Source organism: Podarcis cretensis (genome assembly GCF_951804945.1).
Source record: "Podarcis cretensis genome assembly, chromosome: 12".
Lineage (NCBI taxonomy): Eukaryota > Metazoa > Chordata > Lepidosauria > Squamata > Lacertidae > Podarcis > Podarcis cretensis.
The window spans coordinates 39,109,238-39,132,378 of NC_137181.1; the positions used below are offsets into that span (position 1 = coordinate 39,109,238).

Here is a 23,141-nt window from a genome sequence, read left to right on the forward strand (position 1 = left end):
CAAATCCAGAATGAGTTCCTCCAACAGCCTGCTTTATTTTCATGATTCTTTGATAGTGTAGTAATGCATCAAAAACATTCTCAGCTCCTGGAACAAAATGTGCTTTTTTTCTTTTTTACAACAGACACTCCCTTGTTTAGGAAGGAAATTCTGAATGAGCATAATGAGTTGTACATCCTGATTGGTTTTCAGCTTCAAGATCTCCCCCACCCCCTCCTGATTCTATTGCTTGCAAGGATCTGATTTGATAGGTGAAGAACAGTGAGGGCATTAGGACCAAGAAAAAGACACACACACACACACACACACACACACCCTGCTCTGTTATGTCTGGCAAAGTGTGTACTTATGTGTGAAACTGAGCCTGGGTAGTTTGCATCAATTGATCTCGAAGCATCAGAAGAGAGGAAGACAAAACTGTCAACTCTGCTTTCAACAGAAAGTCCTTTTCCTCTGCATCTCTGACAACATTTGGAATTTATTTCTGCTGTTGCAGCCAACCCGTGGAAGAAAACCATCAAGACAATTTGGAGTTGTTGTTTTTTCCCCTTCTTTCAGAATTAGAAGGAAATCAGTTCAACTTTTAAGATACTTTTTAATGGACTTTTTGGCCGACTCATCACATTTCCCCCACAAACAGAAACAAAACTGGAACTCTGTACAATGACAAGAGATCATTCTTTTGCTCAGCGAATCCATCTAATCTGTGAGGTCTCCTTCCCAAGTAAATATAGCCATTTGAAGAGCTAGGATTTTATTTGCAAGTAAAGGAATGAAGCATCAGCGGTAATATCCAAGGCTGGTCCCCCAAGGGGTTGCAATGAAAGCATGTGTGACTTCATGTGTGACTGGCTTTTAACATGACAGTCCGTGTGACTTTGCTACTGAAACTATGTACCCAAGGACAAGATGCAGATATGGGCCACAGAAACTGCAGTTCCTTTTGCTGGTGCTGGTGCTGGCCTTTTTGCTGATGATGGTAACAATGCTGAACCCATCTGTCAAAGATCTGAACAAGGAGAGGATACCCCAGCCTGCAAGGTCTGTCCCTAAAGAAGGATACCGTGTGGATTTCGGCGAAACTCAAGAGATCTTAGATGCTCAGGAGGACAGCCAGCAGCATTTGCCGTTGGAGGGGCTGTCGCCTTTCATCTCCCTAAAGGAGGATGAGCTCTTGGTGGCTGTAGGGTCACTCACAGCCAAGAGGAACCACAGCAGAACCAGGAAAGGATACCGAATGATCGGGCAGCAAAGCAGAAGGCAAGAGGAGAGCAAGCAGGTGCGAAGACCCGAGTTCCTGCTGAAGTCTCTTCCTCTGCCAGGTGGAGAAAGGACTGAGGCAAGTGAGCTGGCAATAGGTGGCCTGGAAACTTATGGGTTTAATGAAGTGCTCAGCAAACAGATCCCTCTGCACAGGGAGCTACCTGAGGTACGGCATTCTTTGTAAGTAAAGCTTCCTAATTAACCTTGACCTTTCCAGTTCTCAAGAAACAAAAATTCTTTCGCCCCTCTCTGGAATGCAGATCTCTTTTATCTCAGCGTGAGATTTGTCCCCCCTCTGCCCCCAAAACAGAGCGCACCCCCCCATGTGTTTGCATGTGTGTGTGTGTGTGTTTGCTTAATAATAATAATTTATTATTTATACCCCGCCCACTCTGGGAGGCTCCCAACATAATATAAAAAATAAGATAAAATATCAAACATTAAAAAACATTCCCTAGATTAGAATGGGGGTTGTGGCAGCAAGTGTCACCCAGAATAAACCAAAAAAAACTTGGAAGAAAACAGCTGGCATTTTGTCGCATCATCCATAACAAGCAAGAACAAATTTAAGAGCAACTGTGGAATGTAATTCATTGATACACTGTGATGTTTTTATTTTTTATTCCCTTTTCTGACCCTTATATAATACTGGCAAATCTTATTGTTTCTGATATGTCACCTTCGATATACCAGTTCAGACACAAAGGAATGAACAACACACTGTTTAGGGAAAGTTAAAGAATTCATCACAGCTGCTTCTGTTCCACTTTCTTTAGCAATTGAAGGAATCGTGCTCCTTCAACCAGGTGCATAAAGGTAAAGGTAAAGGTACCCCTGCCCGTATGGGCCAGTCTTGACAGACTCTGGGGTTGTGCGCCCATCTCACTTAAGAGGCCAGGGGCCAGCGCTGTCCGGAGACACTTCCGGGTCACGTGGCCAGCGTGACATCGCTGCTCTGGCGAGCCAGAGTCACACACGGAAACGCCGTTTACCTTCCCACTGGTAAGCAGTCCCTATTTATCTACTTGCACCCAGAGGTGCTTTCGAACTGCTAGGTTGGCAGGCGCTGGGACCGAGCAGCGGGAGCGCACCCCGCCGCAGGGATTCGAACCGCCGACCTTTCGATCGGCAAGCCCTAGGCGCTGAGGCTTTAACCCACAGCGCCACCTGCGTCCCTCAACCAGGTGCATAACAAGTTTTAAATCTGTGTGTAGTTTTGCTGTTTAATAAGGTAGGTGGTGGCCTCTGCTGGGAAATGTGGGAATGGCAGAACATTTGAAGAAAAACGCTTTTTTTATAGCAGGTGCATAATTTCGGGGGTAGTTCTTTCTTGCCTTTAGCAACCAGTAACTATAGATATGAGTGGCCAAGGTGTACGCTCATGACATCCACCTCATCTAGAAGATGAACTGAGTTTATTCTAGTACTAAATGACACTTGTACAGGAAGTACACTGAGATACTGTTTAAACAGTTTATAATCTGGTTTTACGATGTATTTAATTCCCCCGCAGGAATCCTTGGCTTATAAGCAATACGGCTACTTAGTAAACGTATTATGCAAAACAGTAGAAGGATTGTATGCACCATATATAATCCTTATTAAGTTCTGTAGGATTTCATGGCGGAACAAGCACAATATGTGAAAGTCAGGAAAACAAAACAGATAAACTGATACCTTTTAAGAACCATTTCATGCAAACTTTAAAGTTGCAAGAACACTGTCAGAGAAAACTCAAATGGGAAAAAACCAAGAAGCCCAGATTCCCCAAAATACTGATAACTGTAACGACCATACAATATTTTTGAAAAGGTTTCTCTTCTAAGTTGTGATACCTCTGACTGCTATATCAACTATATTCTACAGTACCAAATTATCGAAGGCTTTTCACCAAAGCCAGACTAAACGGCTTTCCTTCTGCAGTGTTGAGTTCCCTACCAGGACAGACTTTGCTCGTGTGCTCAAGACATCGATTCCATAAAACATATTTTGTTGCACTGTGCAAAATATGAGCAAGCCAGGGCTGAACTGATATTACCCTTGCTGGTACCTTTCCCAGGAAAATCAGAGGCTCACTATGTCAGGTTCCTATTGGAAGACCGGACAAATGGTAGAACATTAGCAGTGGCCAAGTTTTTATCAGTGGTTGCAAGAACCAATGATCCCTATATTCTGAACGAAATGCTTGTTTAACCTGGAGGTAGGCTGTATGAATTGTGTATTGCTTTGTAACGATTTGTTGGGTCTCTGGACCATAATAAAGGTTGATGATGATATTCTATAGTGTTTTCAGTATCTGAAAGAAGGAGGGCAAAATGCAAGACCATCTCTAACATTAGGTAAGAAGCAGCAGATTGTGGGTTTTATCAGCTCTACTTCTGCATCAGAGCATACATGCACATGACCATGTATCTTCCATGAGTTCTCACAGGTTATCCTGAGTCATACAAGCCAATTTTCACATCACAGGGCTAAAGCGAAGCCACAAGGGCATCTCCACCCATGAAATCTTATTTTAATAAGGTGATATTGTCCTAAATGAAAGAGGATAAGCTTTGATTTTTACAGGAAATTGAAAACAGTCACTTGTTTTAATTAAAGCAATATATAACTTGCTGGCTGGCATCCATTCACTCACAAGGCAGGTGAATAATGGCAGCATTATAGCTGTCTTTGCATTACATGTGGCATTGGATTCTAAGGATTTAATTAGGCAGATGCAGGCAATTTCTGCTTGGCTGGCATATGCTGGGGTCAGCACTGATGTCTGAAACAAAACAAAACAAAACAAAACCATACACTTCCGGTTTAGCACAGTTGTTCCAGGGCATGTATAGAGTTACAGCTAAACCAAAAGACCATTGATTTTAGGTCTGTTTGGAGTAATTTTATATTGCTAAGAATCTGAGCTTGTGCAGATTCTTTATGCAACAATTTGGATGTATCAATATTTGTTTTTGTGTCTGTCTGCAGAAAGTTCTGTTAGTGAAGCTTTGGAACCATATTTTGGTCTGGACATATCCAAGAGGAGTCCTTTTTTATTCGTCCTGTTGCTTCAAGCTGTGCAATATTAATATATGCAATAGGGTCCCCAGATGTTGTTGGACTACAACTCCCATCATCCTTAGCTATCAGGACCAGTGGTCAGGGATGGTGGGAGTTGTGCTCTACAGGGTTGGTGAAGTAGAATCTGGAGATTAGCTGTGGAGGAGAAATTGACAGAGCACAATAGACTGGCTAGGGAGGTTAAAACTTGGAAACTTGGTATATCTTCATGGATTTTGTTAATAAACAAGATGCTAACTGACTTTCTCTGATTTTGCCAAGACCCTTGTTATCAGACCTAATTCCTAAGCATTACTTGGCTTGATAACAACATAACCTACGTCTGCTTTATTTTACCTTGCATTGTGCATACTCTTTCAGTTGTGAGAGTTTATGAAACTGGATGTCCTACTGAAAGATTGAAGTACTGAAAATTTTAGTTAATAAAGTATGTGTATGTATAAGGTAAGATAGCCAGGCACAAGCCTGGCTCCATGTAATTTGTAGGGCTGTATTTAACAGTGAATTTAAAATAATAATAGTAATTTTCAGTGTTTACATGTTGTCCTTTACACAGGTGCTTGAAGCAAGAACCCAGCCTCAGTCGGCCTACAGCAAGTGTCATTATCTGCTTCCATGATGAAGCCTGGTCTACTCTCTTGAGAACAGTGCACAGTGTCTTGGATACAGCCCCGAAGGACTTTCTGAAAGAAATCATCCTTGTAGATGACCTGAGTGAGAAAGGTAGATCCTTTTTTCGCTCCCACACCCAGACTGTTCCTAACAGATGTCTGCAGAACACAGTATTAACAGGGTCATGTTGGATAAGCAGAGGAATGGTTTGGTGTGTTCAGTCCTTTAAAATTCACATTAACTTATTTTACTTATTTCATTTAATTGTAGTGTCCATGGACACCCCCACACCCCAAGAAGAATTTGGATATTCTGTGCAGAGTAGCACTGCTAGGGAGATGAGCCTCATGTGGTTTTAGGTGCCTTGACAAATGTCCAACCTTCCCACCCTCTGAAGCTTCCATTTTATTTCTTCAGTGAAGGCAGTTCAAACTCTCAGTTGCATATCATATATTTTGTAGAGTGATTTGTTGCTAACAGTGAGGTACAGGCATGTGTGGTATAGGGAGCCAGTGTGGTGTAGTGGTTAAGAGCAGTGGACTTGTAATCTGGTTAACCGGGTTCGATTCCCCGCTGCTCCACATGCAACTGCTGGGTGACCTTGGGCTAGTCACACTTCTCTGAAGTCTCTCAGCCTCACTCACCTCACAGAGTGTTTGTTGTGGGGGAGGAAGGGAAAGGAGAATGTTAGCTGCTTTGAGATTCCTTAGGGTAGTGATAAAGCGGGATATCAAATCCAAATCCATGTATGAATTAGTCCAACAACCAAGGAAACGATAATAGAAATTGGTAAGACAGACAGGTAGACAAACAGGCAGACCGTCAGGCCTAGACATTAAATAAAGCTCTTCTGTGCTTTGTTTTCTTCCGATTCTGTAGATTTCTGGGTCAGAGAAAAAAAAGATAAGCTAGCCTCTGGAAACATTGCAAGCTTGGTTCTTAGAGACACATCTTCAAACTCTGCACTAAAATTCAAACCATTGCTATTTTAATGGCAGGATTTCTGAAGTCATCCCTGAGTGACTACATCTCTAAGCTGGCAGGTGTGAAATTGATTCGGAGCAACAAAAGGCTGGGGGTCGCCCGAGGCCGCATGCTTGGTGCTGCCCGAGCCACGGGGGAGGTTGTGGTCTTCATGGACTCCCACTGCGAGTGTCACAGAGGTTGGCTGGAGCCTCTCTTGGACAGACTAGCCAGCGACAGGTAAATGACTGCATCTCTCCTCCTCTTGTCTTGGTCCATTGTTAGGGGACAATGGTTGCAGCCTAGAGGGTTGCCGTGGCGGATTGACTGATGCTGATCATAAAAGCTCAGGTTTCCATAAGCTACTGACAAATACCCAAACCAACATTGACAGCGGTTGACCTGTGGGTGGAACTAGGCATTGTCTTGGTAAACATGCATTTCCCAACCAACATTTACTGAGATAACAGGAGTGCAGAAGCATGGGGCATGAAGCACACACTCCCCAACATTTCTCCGATAGAAATAGGGACATCCTGTTTCATAATAATAACTTTTTTATTATTATTTATACCCCGCCCATCTGACTGGGTTGCCCCAGCCACTCTGAGTGGCTTCCAACCTATATGAAAACATAATAAAACTATACAGTGGTACCTCGGGTTACATATGCTTCAGGTTACATACGCTTCAGGTTACAGACTCTGCTAACCCAGAAATAGTGCTTCAGGTTAAGAACTTTGCTTCAGAATGAGAACAGAAATTGTGCTCCGGTGGGACGGTGGCAGCGGGAGGCCCCATTAGCTAAAGTGGTGCTTCGGGTTAAGAACAGTTTCAGGTTAAGAACGGACCTCCGGAACGAATTAAGTACTTAACCCGAGGTACCACTGTACAGGGCTGCCTTCAGATATCTTCTAAAGGTTGTATAGTTACATATCTGCTTGGCTCAGGGGTTGCATAACTCCATACCATCCCAACATTTCTCCGATGAAAATAGGGACGTCCTAAGGAAAAGTGGGGCATTCCGGGATCAAATTAGAAACTGGGATGGCTTCTATAAATCTGGGACTGTCCCTGGAAAATAGGGACACTTGGAGTGGCTGAAGGAGAGCCCTGCTAGATCAAGCCTAAGGCCCATTGGAGTCCAGCGCTCTGTTCTCACAGAGGCCAACCAGATACCCAGTGGGAAGCCCGAGTGTCACAGCACTCTCCCTGCCTGTGTGATCCTTCAACTGGTATTAAGAGGCACAGTGCTTCAAACATGGGAGAGGAGGGGAGATTTGCTTAAACCTACCCAGGCCTGCCAATTTTCCTCTACAGATGCCCCTCTGGCTGTTTTTTTCCTCAAACTAGGTTTGCTTCCCATTTCAAAACACAACTGAGAACCAATCCCGGTAATTCTCCTCTGAAAGTGCCCCTCGTTAGTCTCCTAAAAGAAACCTGGGCTTGGCAATCTCCAGTTTCCTTTATCACTGTTAAGTTTGGGGTGAACATATCAGACGACACAGCAATTCTTCAAACAGCTCTTGTTTATTCACAAGCCAGAACAGAACTGAACTGAAGGGTTCAGCCAGCCTGCTTATATAGAGCTCCAGTACATTGTAACTGTAACAACTTTTTGTAACTATCCAATCACTGAATGTCACTTTCGATCCCTTATTTGCATATGTGGACCTGAACTATCCACAGTATCCCCCTACTGGTCCAGGGTGAGAACTTCAGTACATAACAATCACATTGCATTCTGCCCTATGCCTTAAGTTCTGCTCTCTTCCCTGAATGCCATTCCCTCTGTTTCCAATGTTCGGACATGAGCACCGTTGCTTATATAGCCAAAATGCTCAAAACAGAAGGGCCATCAGACTAGGGGAGACCCTTAGGTTTGAATAAGTACAAAAAATCTTAAGGGGGGGACTAAAATGGGGGGCCATTGAGGGCCAAGCATCTGTTCAGTGGTCATGGAATGCTGGCTGGCTGTTGAGGAGGTAGCAGAAACACAGCTGGAAGGGGAAATGGAATGGAATGGAATATTGGTGGTGGAGGGCATGGCTGGCTGGAACACTGAACAGGAGAACTCCATGATGCAACATTTTGTTGCAGGCCACATATATGTCATTTTAAATAATTGTTTTCTACATCTAGTATTCATTCATTTCAAATTACGGTGCTTGGAGATGTGAGGTGCTTGGCTGCATTTGGTGTTCAGAGGGCTGATAAAATTTTAAAGAACTTGGGAAGCTTCTTGACAAGCAAAACACACACACCCTGCACACACACATACATTATGCTCAATAATAATTCCACACTGTACAGGCACACTATAGAATGGGAAACCGAATCATATATTAACAAAATTAATTAGCATAATAAATGTTACCAGAAGGGATTGTATGCGCAATGATATTAATGCAGAACATGAATCCAGCAGGAGCTCCGACTTTTGTCCAATTAGCATTTTGGGGGAAACAAAATTGCAGACTTGTTGCATCATCATCTTTTAGATCTTGCATTTCCAAGGCTTATGAAACATTCATAAGCAAACAGCCTCAGAATTTCTGAAAGAATGCATTAGTTCACATGCGAGACACTGCTAGAGCAGAAAAGAAAAAGCAGCAAAAAAAAATAGCTTCCTCATGTTATACACTTGTTAGACACAATTTGTTCGTGCTTCTGCTTCTTTGCAATATCCCGAGAGACAGTTCAGGAGGTAAGCATGGAGTGCCTACATTACTTGACCTGTTAATTTTAAAATATTTTTTTCCATTGTCTGGTCCAGAAAGGCCACACATCTCCAGTTGAGTGTCAGGCCTGGGAGACTGGTGAAATGGGTTCAAGAAGGATGGAAGGCATCCAGCCGGTGCCTGCTGCATTTCTGAGCTTGAGGCTCAGCTGGGAAGCCTGCAAACACCATCACAGATGTGTTAAGTTTGGGAGGTTGACAAAGAACCATATCAGTTGTCTTTTTCAGTCTGCCACCTACTGCTTGCAATGTTTCCAAGCGCGGCTGCATCTTTGGAGAGAATGAAGAGTGCCCCGTTGTTGTCCTCTGAACAATGGAAAACTCCTAGCTGAGTGTTAGGACAGGGCAACAGCCTGCGTTTCCATTCTGATACAGTGGTACCTCAGGTTAAGAACTTAATTCATTCTGGAGGTCCGTTCCTAACCTGAAACTGTTCTTAAGCTGAAGCACCACTTTAGCTAATGAGGCCTTCCGCTGCCACTGCACCGCCGGAGCACAATTTCTGTTCTCATCCTGAAGCAAAGTTCTTAACCTGAGGTACTATTTCAGGGTTAGCGGAGTCTGTAACCTGAAGCATCTGTAACCCGAGGTACCATTGTGTACCAGAATGGAATCCCTGTGACTTTTCACCAGCCTAACTCATCTCTGCCTCTGGCCTCAATCATCCTATTCTTCTGTTCCAGCTTCTGCTTTTCATGCCTCTGATTCTTTTCATGCCTCTCCCAGCTCTCTGAGCCCTGTCACCTCTTCAGCTTCTGAAACCTGCACCTCCTAATCTCCTGCCTCTTCGTTGTCCCACCACCAAATCCCCAGGCTCTGATCTTCCCCCCCTAAGTGATCACCCAGCTGGTTCCTCCCACCATTCCTCTGTGTCCAACCAGTCCGTGACCTATGGCATGGCCTATCCAAGGGGTAGATAGAAATCCTGGAGTGCTGTGCAGTGGTACCTTGGTTCCGCAACGGCTTAGTTGTCGAACAAATCGGCTCCCGAACGCCAGAAACCTGGAAGCTGTGCCTTGGTTTTCAAACAGTTTTGGGAGTCAAACAGACTCCCGGAATGGATTAAGTTCAAGAACAAAGGTACTACTTTTTTTGGTCCATCTGTCTCTGTTATGTACTGAAGTTCTCACCCTGGGCCAGCAGGGGGATACTGTAGATAGTTTTCACTCAGGTTGACATATGCAAATAAGGGATTGAAAGTGACATTCAGTGATTGGATAGTTACAGAAAATGGTTACAGTTGCGTTCTAGTGGAGCTCTATATAAGCAGGCTGGCTGAACCCTTCAGCTCAGTTCTGTTCTGGCCTGTGAATAAACGAGAGCTGTTTGAAGAATCGCTGTGTCGTCTGATATGTTCACCCACAACTTAACAGTCTCTGACCTGAGCAGGTGTTGTTTCATCTAAAACATTTTGGAAGCACTTTTTTTTTAATAATGTAGAACTCTCAATTGTCGCCCCCTGACAAAGACACTTGTCAAAATGCCCTGGGCTATTTACGTGCAGTATATTCATAAAATGTGTTTTGGCATCTGCTGAGGTTCAAGGCCTCTCCTTTCCTTTTTTGGGTGGAAGGGGGAGAAATTTTTAATGCTTCCCGGCTTTTGTTTTTGTTTTCATATGTTTGGCATTTCTTTGGAATGTGTCCCTATGCAAAAAGAGATCCTACGAAACTTCAGCTTTTTGTGGGTTCCAAAGGATGTGGTCAGTCTGCCCAAACTGCGAGCTGCATCTGGCTTTAACAATATACATACCAGAGCCATATGAGAAAATCTATTTTGAAAAACAAATTGAGGACAACAGATATGATTTATTGGGGCATGTTCGCTGTCCTTTTTAGAGTGTTGTATAAATCAGTAACAATAACTATTAAAGTTTATTTAAGCTTAAAAATAGATGAATTGCCGTAATTAACTTCAATATTTATATTAAACCTCTAAGAATAATGCACAATGTTCATGCTTATGTATAAAAAGGGGAAGTCATTTCATTGCCAATTATTTTTGATTCAAAAAACAAAAAACCCTTGGTTTTTTTTTTAAACGAACTTCCATATTGCTGGGCTACAACTCCCAAAATACCTGACCATTTCACATGCTCGCTGGGCTGCTGAAACTTGTAGTCCAAAGACATCTGGAGGGTCACAGGTTCCCACTCCTGACATATTCCAAAGAAAACATTTAAAACAGTCCCTCATGATCCAGACTCCCAGCTCAGTTGCCTGGAACCAGTGTTGCTAAGGCATTTTGAGATGGGGGTGTGTGTTAGGGTCCCCCCACACACTGCCTAATTCTATAGAGTAACATTAGCAGATACTTGCCAGTAATTTATGCTCCATTTCAAAGTGTTGAGGAGCTGTTGATTGCCTGCCAATTTTGAAGCAAAAAAAAATAAAATAAAAATGAAAGGAATTTAAGAAGCACCTGCCAACTTTCTTCTTATTTTCTTTTGGAAATGGATGCCTTTGTAGTAAATTCACTGTGAAAAGATTATATTCTTCTGCGATTATGACAAAAACAGATGCTTTCAAAAGAAGCACTTAAGTACAAACAAGAGGTAAGATAGCACAGCTAATTTTATTATTCATTATAGCCCTTTGATTCTGTAAAGTTTCTCTCTCTCACACCCACTTTTGGTTTTGCTCTGTAAAAATCCATAATCATTTGTAGCCAGACTGGACTTTGAATCTTAACTGGTGTAAATTTGTTTTGTGTTCATTTTATTTCCATAGGATCATGCTGATTTACAACCAGAAGATTTAATAATGTACATTTCCCCCTCTAGCTTAAACATTGTTCCAGCTACACTATCACATTGACTCTTTGGGAATTTGGCAAATGACATAGAGAGAGAAAGATTAAAATACATTCATTTTCCATTCCTTTCTTGACAATTCATCCTTAAAACTCACAATCCTTTCATAGCTATAAACCATGGGAATCTGGCACTCTTACTATTTTTGTAGCAATATCTTCGTAAGAACATTTTAAATCTGTAATTTAGTGCTTTCTCCCCTAGAAAAATAGGTTCTGGTACTCACCATGAAGTTGTTACAGTTAATGCCACACTTTTTAACAACAAAAAGAGGAGCCGGTGCTGCGTGTACTTTGCATACCCCCCCCCCCAAAAAAAAGCAGAAGAAGGAGATATGATATCCACTGAACTATTTCTTCCTACAGTCTCAGGGTTGTATCCAGCTAAGTGCTACTCAGACCAGACCCAATGAAATTAATGGTCCTTCATCATGTCTGTCTATTTCAGCGGGTCTTCTCTGAGTAGCACTAACTTTATATACAACTCTCAATGCTTTTCAAGTGCAATTTGTTTTCTTGCCCAATGGTCAATCATTAAGTTATAGCATTTTTACTACGATTGCTTTTGCATTTTTTAAAATATTCATGAACAGTAATTACATTTAATGCACATCTGTTGGCTTAAAAAAAAGTAACAACAAATCATGAATACATCATATCAAATGGTCAAAATATAGCCATCAGGGCGGAGTCATTTGGCCTATTTATTAAAATATATAAGGCATGTCCCATTATTTTGAAACGATCTCTGGTGTGCTCTTTTTTCCTCATAAATTTTAATATTCCGTAATCTTATTCATTAGCATGGAATTCCATGTTTTCCTTTTCCACTGGCTAGAACTTGGTAAAACATCTGGTCTCCCCACTCTAGACAATGAATTTTATTAGTATTTTCCACACAACAACAACATGAAAAATATTGAAAAATAACAATACACAAAAAACAACATTCAAAAAACAAAAAAAACAAAAAATCCATATCTTACAAGTTAATAATATAAACACTAAAAATAAAAACAAACATAAACATTGACTTCCACCAATCCCACAGCACCTCCTTTATCTCTCATTGCGTCTTCCTGTTTTCCTTATCATCTCTATCCTAACATCTAGATATAAATCCACTCTAGACAATGACATGCATTGTCGTAGAATCATAGAATCAGAGTCAGAAGGGACCTCAAGGGTCATCTAGTCCAGCCCCCTGCAATGCAGGAATTTCAGCTACAGCATCCATGAAAGATGGCCATCCAACCTCTGCTTAAAGTCCTTGACTAATACAGAATACTCCTTCCTAACCTGCTCTTTTGTTGCTTCCAAGAAATGTGGTTCCATTTTTGATAATAAAATAAAAGAATCTGTCATCACACCCATTATTCTCAATACTGTTACCCATTCATTAATTTATATACTGCTTAATGTCTGCATGTGCTTGAGAAGAGACTAACATTGACCAGGGTGGGCTGATTCCTGTTGGTGGCTGATGGCCATTGTCCAGAGGCACCATGACAACAATGAATAGTCTCTGGTCTACCTGGGTGTTTACAGAGATGCTCGCTTTCAGACAATACCTCTCAGTGCACCAGCAAATTGTCAGTGTCATCTTGGGATTCACCCTGAATTCGGTAGGGATAGAATTCTAATTAACCAGTTTTTCAGTCCCATCCCCAACAGTTAAGTCAGCATTCTGCAATCACTGACCTTGCTCAGTCTGCATTGGGCTGATTTCCCCCCCTCCCTACCCTGGGTTATTTTTTTCTAAAGATTTGTTGCGCTTCAAGAAACCCAGGGGGTTCCCCTGAGGCTGCTATCTTCCTCTCGTACACATTCAGCAAGTTTTGCAAATTATCTGTAAAAACGAACAGGACGTTTGTCTCTTTCCAGAAGACGGATTGTCTCTCCTGTCATCGATGTCATTGACTGGAAGACCTTTGAGTATTATCCCTCTGTGGGGCTGCAAAGAGGTGTTTTTGACTGGAAATTAGATTTCCACTGGAAGCCACTGCCAGAACTCGAAAAGAAGGTACGACAGTCTCCCATCAGTCCCATCAGGTAATGGTTCACCGCCTATAGCTGTTACCTCTAAGAATCAGCTAGCAAATCTCTCACTGCTGCTGGGGAGGTGGTCGTATATTTTCTGACTACTGTATTATATTGAGGCTTTTAAGGCATTTCTTTGTGCTATGCTACTTACTTCTCTATGCATTAGGAAATCCAGCAGAATAAAATATTAAAAAATGAAATGAAATGAAATAGATCTAACACATTTAAACATTCTCTAGGAGTCCAGCAATACCCGGAATAGTAGTAGCAGTGGACCGACATTATTTCCAAAATACAGGGGGTTATGATTCTGACATGACCCCGTGGGGAGCTGAAAATCTTGAGTTATCTATAAAGGTAAGCACTTGAGATAAATACATCTCATCTCTTTTGATAATCATGTTTTGACATGACATACCCCTCAACAGTCATGAGGAAAATGGGGCATCCCTCTCTTTTTTTGCGTGACAGCATGGCAGCCATTTTGATGAGGAGATTTCACCCCTCCCATATCCAAGAATCTCCTGAGGTCTCTGCTGACTCTCCAGAGAGGAGGAGGCGTGTCCTGCTATCTACTTATTCTGCCCAGCACCACATCTGTGTGTGAGAGAGTCAGTCAGTGTGTCGGAGAGAGAGTGAGTGCTAGAGATCGTGTTTAGAGATAAGGTTGCTGCTAAGAGCAGCTGCAGGCACTCAAGAGTAGCATTGATTTATGCTCAGAATATTTAGCTCTGTATATAGTTTTGTATTGTAGCTGTAGTTATAGAATAAAAGGAAGATACTCTACAAAGCTGCTCTCCGAGTGGTTTATACTCTGCAAGACTCTGCAAAACGCTGCTGCGCAACGACTGTATTATTGAGACAGTGAATCCGGTGCTCTCAGCTTTAAGCTGTGAGTCCACAGCACTGTGACCTGTTCCTGTGAGAAAGGTGGTCTCTGGCAGTGCTACCCAGCTCGCCTAGCCCAGTCGGGGTTGAAGTGCATGAGTCCAGTTGGTGCACTGGCTCAAGGGCGATGCTGACATACATCTCATCTCTTTTGATAATCATGTTTTGACATGACATACCCCTCAACAGTCATGAGGAAAATGGGGCATCCCTCTCTTTTTTTGCGTGACAGCATGGCAGCCATTTTGAGGGCCGTGGTAATCTTGTGCGGTGCCCTAAAAGTTGCAAAAACCTGCTGAAAAAGCACATCTTTTGGGGCCACGATCTCGCACAAGCGCATGACATAACGCAGAATAACTGCCGTAGGGCAATCGTAACACAAAATGGCTACTTGGAATGCATGGCTATTTACTGAAAGGATGAACTGAAGGGAAAGTGCCCAGGGATCACTGGCTTCCTGTCACCATCTTCTTTCAGCTAAGCATGGGGCTTAAAGGGCACTGCTGAACACGAAATATACTCTTGGCAGCAGTGGTGGGTGTTGTCGGGCCTCATGGCAGCTACAGCACAGCGAGCTCCCCCAATGTTGGGCGGAACTCGGCACCTCTGTTTACATCCATGCCAAGGCAGGATCATGTTAAATCGAAAACGAAAACAAAACTTCACTTCTGTTTCAGGCCTGGCTCTGTGGTGGCTCTGTAGAAATCCTTCCATGCTCCCGGGTGGGACATGTCTATCGAACAGGCATACCATACAACTTTCCTGCTGAAGAAGCTGTAGAGAGGAACAAAATCCAGATAGCTGAGACCTGGCTGGGTTCATTTAAAGATCTCTTTTACCAACAAGACAACATGGCACGCTTAATTAAGAAGGTAAATTCCTCAGAAGTGGTTGCTCTTGAGGGAGAGCCAACTTAAAAGATTACATTCTACAAAAATTGCACCCTTCAAATTTTGGCAACTCCTTTCCATGCTCCTTTGTTCTTTCCTACTTTCTTTTGCTTCCCTTCATTTCTTTCCCATTTACTTTAAAGAAACTTCTGTAGAATAAATGTTCCCAGAATATGGTTCCTTTTATATGATTTGTACCATTTACCGGTACCTGATTTTTAAGACCAAGGCTGGATCTACACTGATATGTAAAAACACTATTAAAAGCTATTAAAAAGTTATATAGCTCTCAGTGCAATTTCCCATTGCAGATGGATCACTGCTCTGCAGTGCCCTCTGGTGTCACATTTTTATAACACGTTTGACGTTATAACCGACCAGTGTAGATTCGTGCCAGATATTTGTGTGTGTTTAATTGATAAAAGAAGCTGAGTTTTCATAATTATATGAACAATAACAGTAATGTTAACTTGTGTTCAATGAATGGTAGAAATAAACTACAATGCAGTGTGAATTACTAGTGCAGATATTCAAATATATATAAGGGTGTTCAATAACTTTGTAAACTATTCTATGTACTCTCCACAGACTGAGACGCTGAACTGCACAGAGCGTGTTCTACTGCAAAAGAGACTGGGATGCAAAAGTTTCCAATGGTTTATCTCAGATGTGTATCCTGAACTATACCCACTACAACATGGACCAAGATTTTCAGGCAAGGCAAGTGAAATCTATACTGCTGTTGAGGCTCATTATTAAATCGAACTTTCTGGTAACTGAACTTTTTAGTATTATTATTTACGTAAAGTAGGGGTCGCCAAAATTTTGAGGTCAGTGGACCCCTTTAAATATTTGAGAAAGTGCCATGAGTGGCTGCTATGAAGATGCAGCGTAACATAAATTGGCTACCACATCTAAAAGAGCAGAAAAACAGACAGGACACAAAACAGTGCAGGCATACCCCTAATCAGCTCCCCCCCCCAATAAATGGAAAACAACACTACTGTACATCAGTAACTGCCATGCATGCACATTGCTAATTAGAATTTTTCAGCAGTTGAATTTTTCGGTGTAATCCTATTTAAAGGTGAGCCCCACTGAGGTCAATGGTATTCTGAGTTCAATGGTACTCATCCAGAAGGAAATCGCTAGATGGTACAAAAGTATGAGGCCATTTGCTCCAAGTTGATGAAGCTCTGTCCATAGTTACCATACCAGATTGCAGCCTAAGTGAAATTGTGAGACTGCCATTCTGTACACGCTTTCCTGGGAGTAAGTTCTACTGAACACAACAGGGCTTACTTCAGAGCAGACATGTATATGATGTTTGGGATTGCATTCTTAAAGAGAGCAGATGAAACAGCAGACATTATGCTAAGAGGTAGAAACATAATCAGGTTTTGGAAACAAAAATACAGCATTGAGAAGGTTAATAATTTCAATCTCAAGAATTAAAACGCAACACTATTTTGTTAACTTTCCATGTTTGAAATGAGATTCCACTGTGCCTCTCTAATTTTGAAAAAAGCTAATTGCACACTATGTTTAGAGGTGTGCATCAATCACAAATTGCCCACAAAACACTAGCAGGTACATGCTACCACTGTGGTCTGGCACTTCTGGCCTGTGAACTGAAATACGCCCACTAGGCCTTCTCATTTGCCCATGAAGCCAGGCCACACCTATTATGTACTGAAGTTCTCACCCTGGGCCAGCAGGGGGATACTGTAGATAGTTCTCACTCAGGTCCACGTCAGTTATTTTAGGCGGGAAACCCTGGGTTGTTGTTGCTACAATGTTGACAGCCGGCTGCCTATAAAAGCAGGCCGGCTGAGCTGTTTGCAGTCAGTTCTATTCCAGCTTACAAAATAAAGAGCTGCTTTGGAGAAATCGCTGTGTCGTCTGCTATGTCAACCCACAACTTAACAACACCCACCTGCCCTACACCTGGTGCCATATGTATAAAGCCTTCCAAGGCACCCTGATCCAGTTTGGGATTAATCTGAATGTAATGCACACTCTTATTATTTATGTTAAAACAAAATGATTCTGTTCAGTCATTATATGAACTTACTTAAACTTGCCTTGGTATGCAGTGACCTTGATTAAAAATGTACATGAAATCTACAATCCTATAAACACCTGGCGGTAAGTCCCATTGAAGGCTATAGGGCTTACTTATGAATACACACACACACACACACACACACACACACACACACACACAAATTGGATTGTAAAACTGATGCACAAACACACAAAAATGATAAATGTAAAGGGGAAATAAATTTCTTTTTAACTCATAGTTTTTGCTTTATTTCAGTATCAATATTTATTTACAGGTGTACAATACTGGGGTTGGACTCTGTGCAGAGTACAGATCTCAACAGGATGCTGGTGGCGGCTGTCTCGCGCTGTCAGCTTGTAGTGACAATATCAACCAGGTAATTTGAGTTTTCAAAGCATGCACACAATTATATCAAGTTAGATCCCTGCTTCGGGAAAAGGTTGCAATGATACGTCGTGGATTGCAGTGATCCTGTATTAGCTTTTCTAGGAGACTTTGTCAGCTGAAGAGCAGGATACAGACTGGGATTACAGCAAAAAGTTGCAGTGTGGAGTGCTGCTGTTTATTATACTGACCGCTGCATTTCAATTCTCTCACACCTTCCTCAATAAGTTAGCCAGCATTTCTCTGTAACTGAGCACACTCCTTCCACATTGGGCTGCTTTTTATTTTGGTATTTCCACACCTTGGGGCCATTCTGGCCATTCACAACCCAATCAGTCACCAGAAACAAATAACAACGTGTGTGTTAGGTATGAAGTAACACTGGAGAGGATTGTAGGAGAGGAGGAACTCCTTCAAAGTGTGAAAAAAGGTGATAAAAACATTATAGGGAACAGTTTCAGAAAAGTAGTGCGAGTCCAAGAAATAATTGAAGGGAAATTGGAAGGAAGACTCAGACGAAGGCCCAGATATACAGTGGTATCTCAGGTTAAGAACTTAATTTGTTCTGGAGGTTTGTTCTTAACCTGAAACTGTTCTTAACCTGAAGCACCACTTTAGCTAATGGGGCCTCCTGCTGCTGCTGCTGCGCCGCCGGAGCACAATTTCTGTTCTCATCCTGAAGCAAAGTTCTTAACCCGAGGTAATATTTCTGGGTTAGCGGAGTCTGTAACCTGAAGCATATGTAACCCGAGTACCACCACAATCATATAAAGTACTGTAGATTAAGGAGGCTGAGAAGCAGGCAGAGACATACATGGAGCTGAAAAGAATGGAGAGTTGTCAATGGTCAATAATGTGAAACGCATAAGACTGATTCACCTAAAGTTGCTTCCATAGGCTGGTTAACCTTGCAGTTTGAGTCTCTCCCCAGCTCTCGCCATTATTCTATGAGAATTTACCTATATCACCACAATAAGCTGCAATATCAGTTAGTGTAAGACAAGTAGTTTAGAACTGGATGACTTGCTGCTAAATCTCCCTTTGTTTTGTGCTAGTTTGTGGCTGGTTAAAAACAAACCCCCACAAAATTTTGCTATCTTAATGGCTGAGATTAGCACCTATGGCTTCTCCAACCCCTTACATCACCTTTTGTCTAAGCTAGAGTTCGCCTGGCTTCAGGTTTTGGTTGGCCTAGCCCACATCTCACACCCCAAAGGGGAACATCTCATCACTTTCTTATTGGCTTGGGTGCCATGCGCAAAAGAAGGGCATTTCCTTCTTTCATTTGGTGCCTATTTTAGAAAGCACAAACAGGAAATTATGTCTTTTAGCTTTCCCCCCACCCTGTTTTCCAGTTGTGTTGTTCTTTTGCTTCCTTAGCACGTTGAATACAATGGCATGAAGGAAATCTGTTTTGGTTCCATGCCCCAACTCTGCTTTGATGTTGAGCGTGAAAAAGTTGTCCTTCAAAACTGTACGAAAAAGATGGAAAACAGCTCACAGCACTGGGATATGAAAGAGGTATGTGGCAAGTTTGGCTCAAGGCTATACTAGCAAAAATAGCTTGATGGGTCAAGGTGCCTGGAGGTTTGCAAATACTTCTGTTTTTATCCCCCAGTCCTGTCATCGGCTGCATGTAAACTATGTGTCCCAAACTAGGCAAATGAATGCTGCGCAGATCAAAACTAGGATGGCCTTTTTAGACCTGATGTTTGAGTAGATATGAGCATATGCCCTCATCACAGGAGTGATAGGGTGTGTGGCTTGACCACACCAACCAATCAGCAGTGAAACAGGCCAACGCACTACAAGCCACTGCAAATCCATTAAGGGCAATTCCTACATTTCTTTGGGACTCTGGCAATCATGTAGAAATACAACAAGGTGCTTACGCTATTGTTTTATTGTATTGACCATTGTTTTATGCCACACCGTGCCCCGAGATCAGTTCATATATGATGAAATAGAAATGTCATAATTGAAAACAAAACAAAACACAAGATAGTGATTTTACGTGACTGATAAATAGTGTTGATGATAAGCCTAACATTATTTGGTCTTCCTTCATGTGCAGAATGGAATGATTGTCCATATTCTATCCGGTAAGTGCATTGGGGCCATGAAGACAGACCTTTGTCTACAGAAATGTAACAAGGAGGCCAATCTGATGTGGCGATTTGATCATTCATACCATGTAGATGAGAGATGACTATGAAGACCTCCCTGAACCCCATTATCGTTTCATCCATTTGATTCCAAGGTGCAAGAAAAGGGAGCGGAGTATGTTTTCTTGGAACAAAAAATGGACAATATAGCAGATGCCTAAGTCATGCATTCCCACCCAAAATTTACCATAGTGTTTTGGTATAGCAGTGAATGCTGGGTTGATTCCAGGAAACAGGAGATACAGAAGAGATGAAATGACTTTTGTTTATGCTGCTTTCAGGTTGCACAGAATGCTTCACTGGGCAATATGGAAAGATATCATAAAGACCAGCTACACAGATACAAGATACTGAGATATTTTTCTTTCAATGAATCTTATGGAACAAACTGCCAGAAGGCACGTGCTTAATTTAATATGTTGTATAATTTATGAAAAGTAGGTTAAAGCTATTCTTCTTGAAACTGGAAAAAATCTTTTCTGAAGAGCATCAGTATGACTAAAGTGGAGGCATCACGAGATAACAAACATTCCTGATCAATATATTGAAAATTACTGCCAAGGGTTCTTTAAATGAACATCTAAAAAGAATACCGTATATAAAAACAATTAAAACAATTCCAACACAGATGCATAACAGGACAAAGGCTTGTTGAAAGAGGAAGATCTTCAGCAGATGCTGAAAGACTAAATAGAGACAGTGCTTATGTAATGTTTTACAGGAAGACCTTCCAAAGGGTGGGGGGCCTCACACTCAAAACGCAGCTTCTATAAGGAATGGAACAGACCACCTGAAAATTTGCCCCAAGCGAGTTTTCTCAAGTTAGTCTTTGTTTGCCACTGAGCCCAAGGAACACAGTGGAAATCATGTTCAAATACTTAGATGTGGGAAGATTGTGGTCAAAGCTTTGCCAGGTCAATGTCAAACACCAAAGCCAAATGTCTGGGAAAGTTTTTATGCCGATGTAAATCTAAATTAATTCAAATGCATAAGATGATTTCAGATTTAAGCATATATTGTTGTGTGTGGCAAATATGTCCCCACTTACTCCATAATGGGAGTTCAAGGGAGCCTGCAGAATGCTTGTACTGTTCACATCATGGATTGCATATCATCTTTGGTTAATTTATTGAAAGTAAAGCCCTATTTTTGCAGGTGATAATGACAAAGGTGTCTCAGCCAGTGAAAGGGAGGGGCGAAACCAATGAGACAAATATGCTCCTGCTTTGTTTGGTATGGAAAAGAACCAAGGACACAGCACAACTACTTTTCCTTTTTTAAGAAAAAAAAGTGAGCAAGGAAAACTCGACTCTCCTGAGTGGAAATTTTACATTTGGGTGGTCTTTCACGATCTGTGTGGGGCTGGCAAACAAAACTGCTGAACGAAGTTTGGCTTAACTTGGCAGGCTGACAAATCCTCTTCTGAGAATAACTTTTAATTTTGGTAGCATACTGACAGAACTGAACTGGTTCAGATCACTGAATATATCAACGTATTTTACCAACTTCTAAAATGTTTTCTCAAAAATGTACCAACGTCTGAAGTCTGCGCTATTGCAATCTTTAGCTTTGGAACTTCTTAGATTAAGAACCCCGTAGAGATTCAGAGAGAATTTGCTCGTCAGCTTGGGAAGTGAGAGCAACCAAAGTGAAAAATCCGTCTTTTCTAGGCAGGCTTCTATGCTTTTGCAGAGCAGGCCCAAATTCATCTGGTCAGTCTAACTACGCATCTATGGTAGGGAAAGCCTGGTCCTGCAAATGACAGCTCACACATTATGGCATCCATAAGGAAACCAATGCAAACAAACCTCCATACGGCAGCATCTATGTGCAGAGGTGCTCTGGGGAGTTTCACTTGTAGACAATGCCACAGGCACTTTTCATTTAAACATAAAGTTGTGCTGCCTCTAAGCTGCTGCCTGAGGCTTTTCAAGCAACTTCTGTGTGGAAACCATAACGAAAAGACGAAGGAGGACAAAACAGCGTTCTTCAAATACCTCAAGAGTTGACACATGAAAGAGTGGAGAGTCTAATTCTCTGCTGCTGCAGAGGGCAAGACTAGGTCTAATGCAGGGATCGCCACACTTTGGGTCTCATGGGTATATCTGCAAACCAGATAAACAAAGGCCATTCTATACAAACTTCCATCAGCTCCATCCAGCACAGTCATACTGGGGCTGGAGTTGCTGGAAGTTAACAGTCCAAAACATCAGGAGGCCATCAGTAGGAGAAGGTTATTTCTAAGGTCAAGCAGGCATCATACCTTTTATGTTTCTGAAGGGCATCAGTGTTGTGACACCATCAGGGATGAAATCTTTAGTTGCTGCCATGAACCTTTCATAAGCAATGCCTGCTTTGTGCAATGCGTAAAACAGGCTGTGGAGCTAGTTGATATATGTTTATATGGTTTAAATGATTTGTCGGAATTAAACCAAATGAAATGGGGGGAAAACAAAAACAAAGGCCATTCTAGTATAGCATGGGTTTCACAAAACAGAACAACTCCTATGTATTTCAATATTAAAGTGAATTTTTAAATAACCATAGTGTATTAGATGAGATTCCCAAGCTTGCCTCACTTTTTACTGCCAACAAAGCAATCAGAAAATCAAAGTCGGTACTCAGTAGTTCTGCCACTGTGATATTCAAGGGTCAAATGGTGCAAAAGCTACTCTGATGGACAAGATCCTTAATTTTATAGCTGAAGCAGAAAGTATAATGTTTTGTAAAACCTCATTTTCTACACAAATCCATCACTTTAAAGCAGAAATATTAAAACAACTGAAGAATAGCAAGTTAAAGTTCATTTAAAATGCAGAACAAATATTTTTTTACTTTTCAGACATATTGGTACTTTAAAAATATATCAGTCTACAAACTTTCAGTGCCACCTATTGGCCACCAAAAGCAACTGCTGTTAACAAATGGAATTAACAGCAAAGAAACATATTTGATTGCACAAATGCACAATGTCATTCTGTGTGGTTGCAAGTTAAATAGATTGCTTGATTCTAAAGATTCTTGTAACTCCGCTACTGGATTATTAGTGGAAAACAGTAAAAATAAAATCAGTGTGTGCCTGTCCACAGCTCCAAGATTAGGAATTTAAATATTAAATTGTAAGCCTGAAGGATTTACAGTTGTGTGGACAGGACATCTAATCATTTAAAACCTGATATTTAGGTGCACTTACAGGAATTCAGGAAAAACATATTGAAGTCATCAGGGTAGATATTTTCCAACTCAGA

General features: G+C 41.7%; 1 protein-coding gene across 3 annotated transcripts; it reads left to right on the forward strand.

The window, feature by feature from the left end:
• The first annotated feature begins 226 nt into the window (after positions 1 to 226).
• On the forward strand, positions 227 to 22,684 carry GALNT15 (polypeptide N-acetylgalactosaminyltransferase 15). 3 transcript variants are annotated; one of them, XM_079948004.1, is made up of 9 exons: positions 227 to 1,443; positions 4,886 to 5,052; positions 5,940 to 6,144; positions 13,340 to 13,507; positions 13,738 to 13,855; positions 15,064 to 15,258; positions 15,865 to 15,996; positions 17,600 to 17,720; positions 19,109 to 19,248. In XM_079948004.1, the coding sequence occupies exons 1-8, from the start codon at positions 893 to 895 to the stop codon at positions 17,702 to 17,704; spliced, it is 1,641 nt and encodes a 546-aa protein (XP_079804130.1). In that variant the 5' UTR covers positions 227 to 892; the 3' UTR covers positions 17,705 to 17,720; positions 19,109 to 19,248. The 3 variants fall into 3 exon arrangements, with proteins under 3 accessions (XP_079804130.1, XP_079804131.1, XP_079804129.1); XM_079948003.1 differs by lacking the exon at positions 17,600 to 17,720 and adding an exon at positions 19,803 to 22,684 and having other exon boundaries at positions 228 to 1,443; positions 19,109 to 19,249; XM_079948005.1 differs by lacking the exon at positions 17,600 to 17,720 and having other exon boundaries at positions 15,865 to 15,991; positions 19,109 to 19,213.
• The last annotated feature ends 457 nt before the right edge of the window (positions 22,685 to 23,141 follow it).

What these genes read in the sequence shown, in the direction of transcription:
- GALNT15 (XM_079948003.1), top strand. Translation starts at nt 893, where the DNA reads ATGTACCCAAGGACAAGATGCAGATATGGGCCACAGAAACTGCAGTTC. An exon ending in TGGCACGCTTAATTAAGAAG is followed by an intron (nt 15,259 to 15,864) that starts GTAAATTCCTCA and finishes TACTCTCCACAG; the next exon opens with ACTGAGACGCTGAACTGCAC. An exon ending in GACCAAGATTTTCAGGCAAG is followed by an intron (nt 15,997 to 19,108) that starts GCAAGTGAAATC and finishes TTGCTTCCTTAG; the next exon opens with CACGTTGAATACAATGGCAT.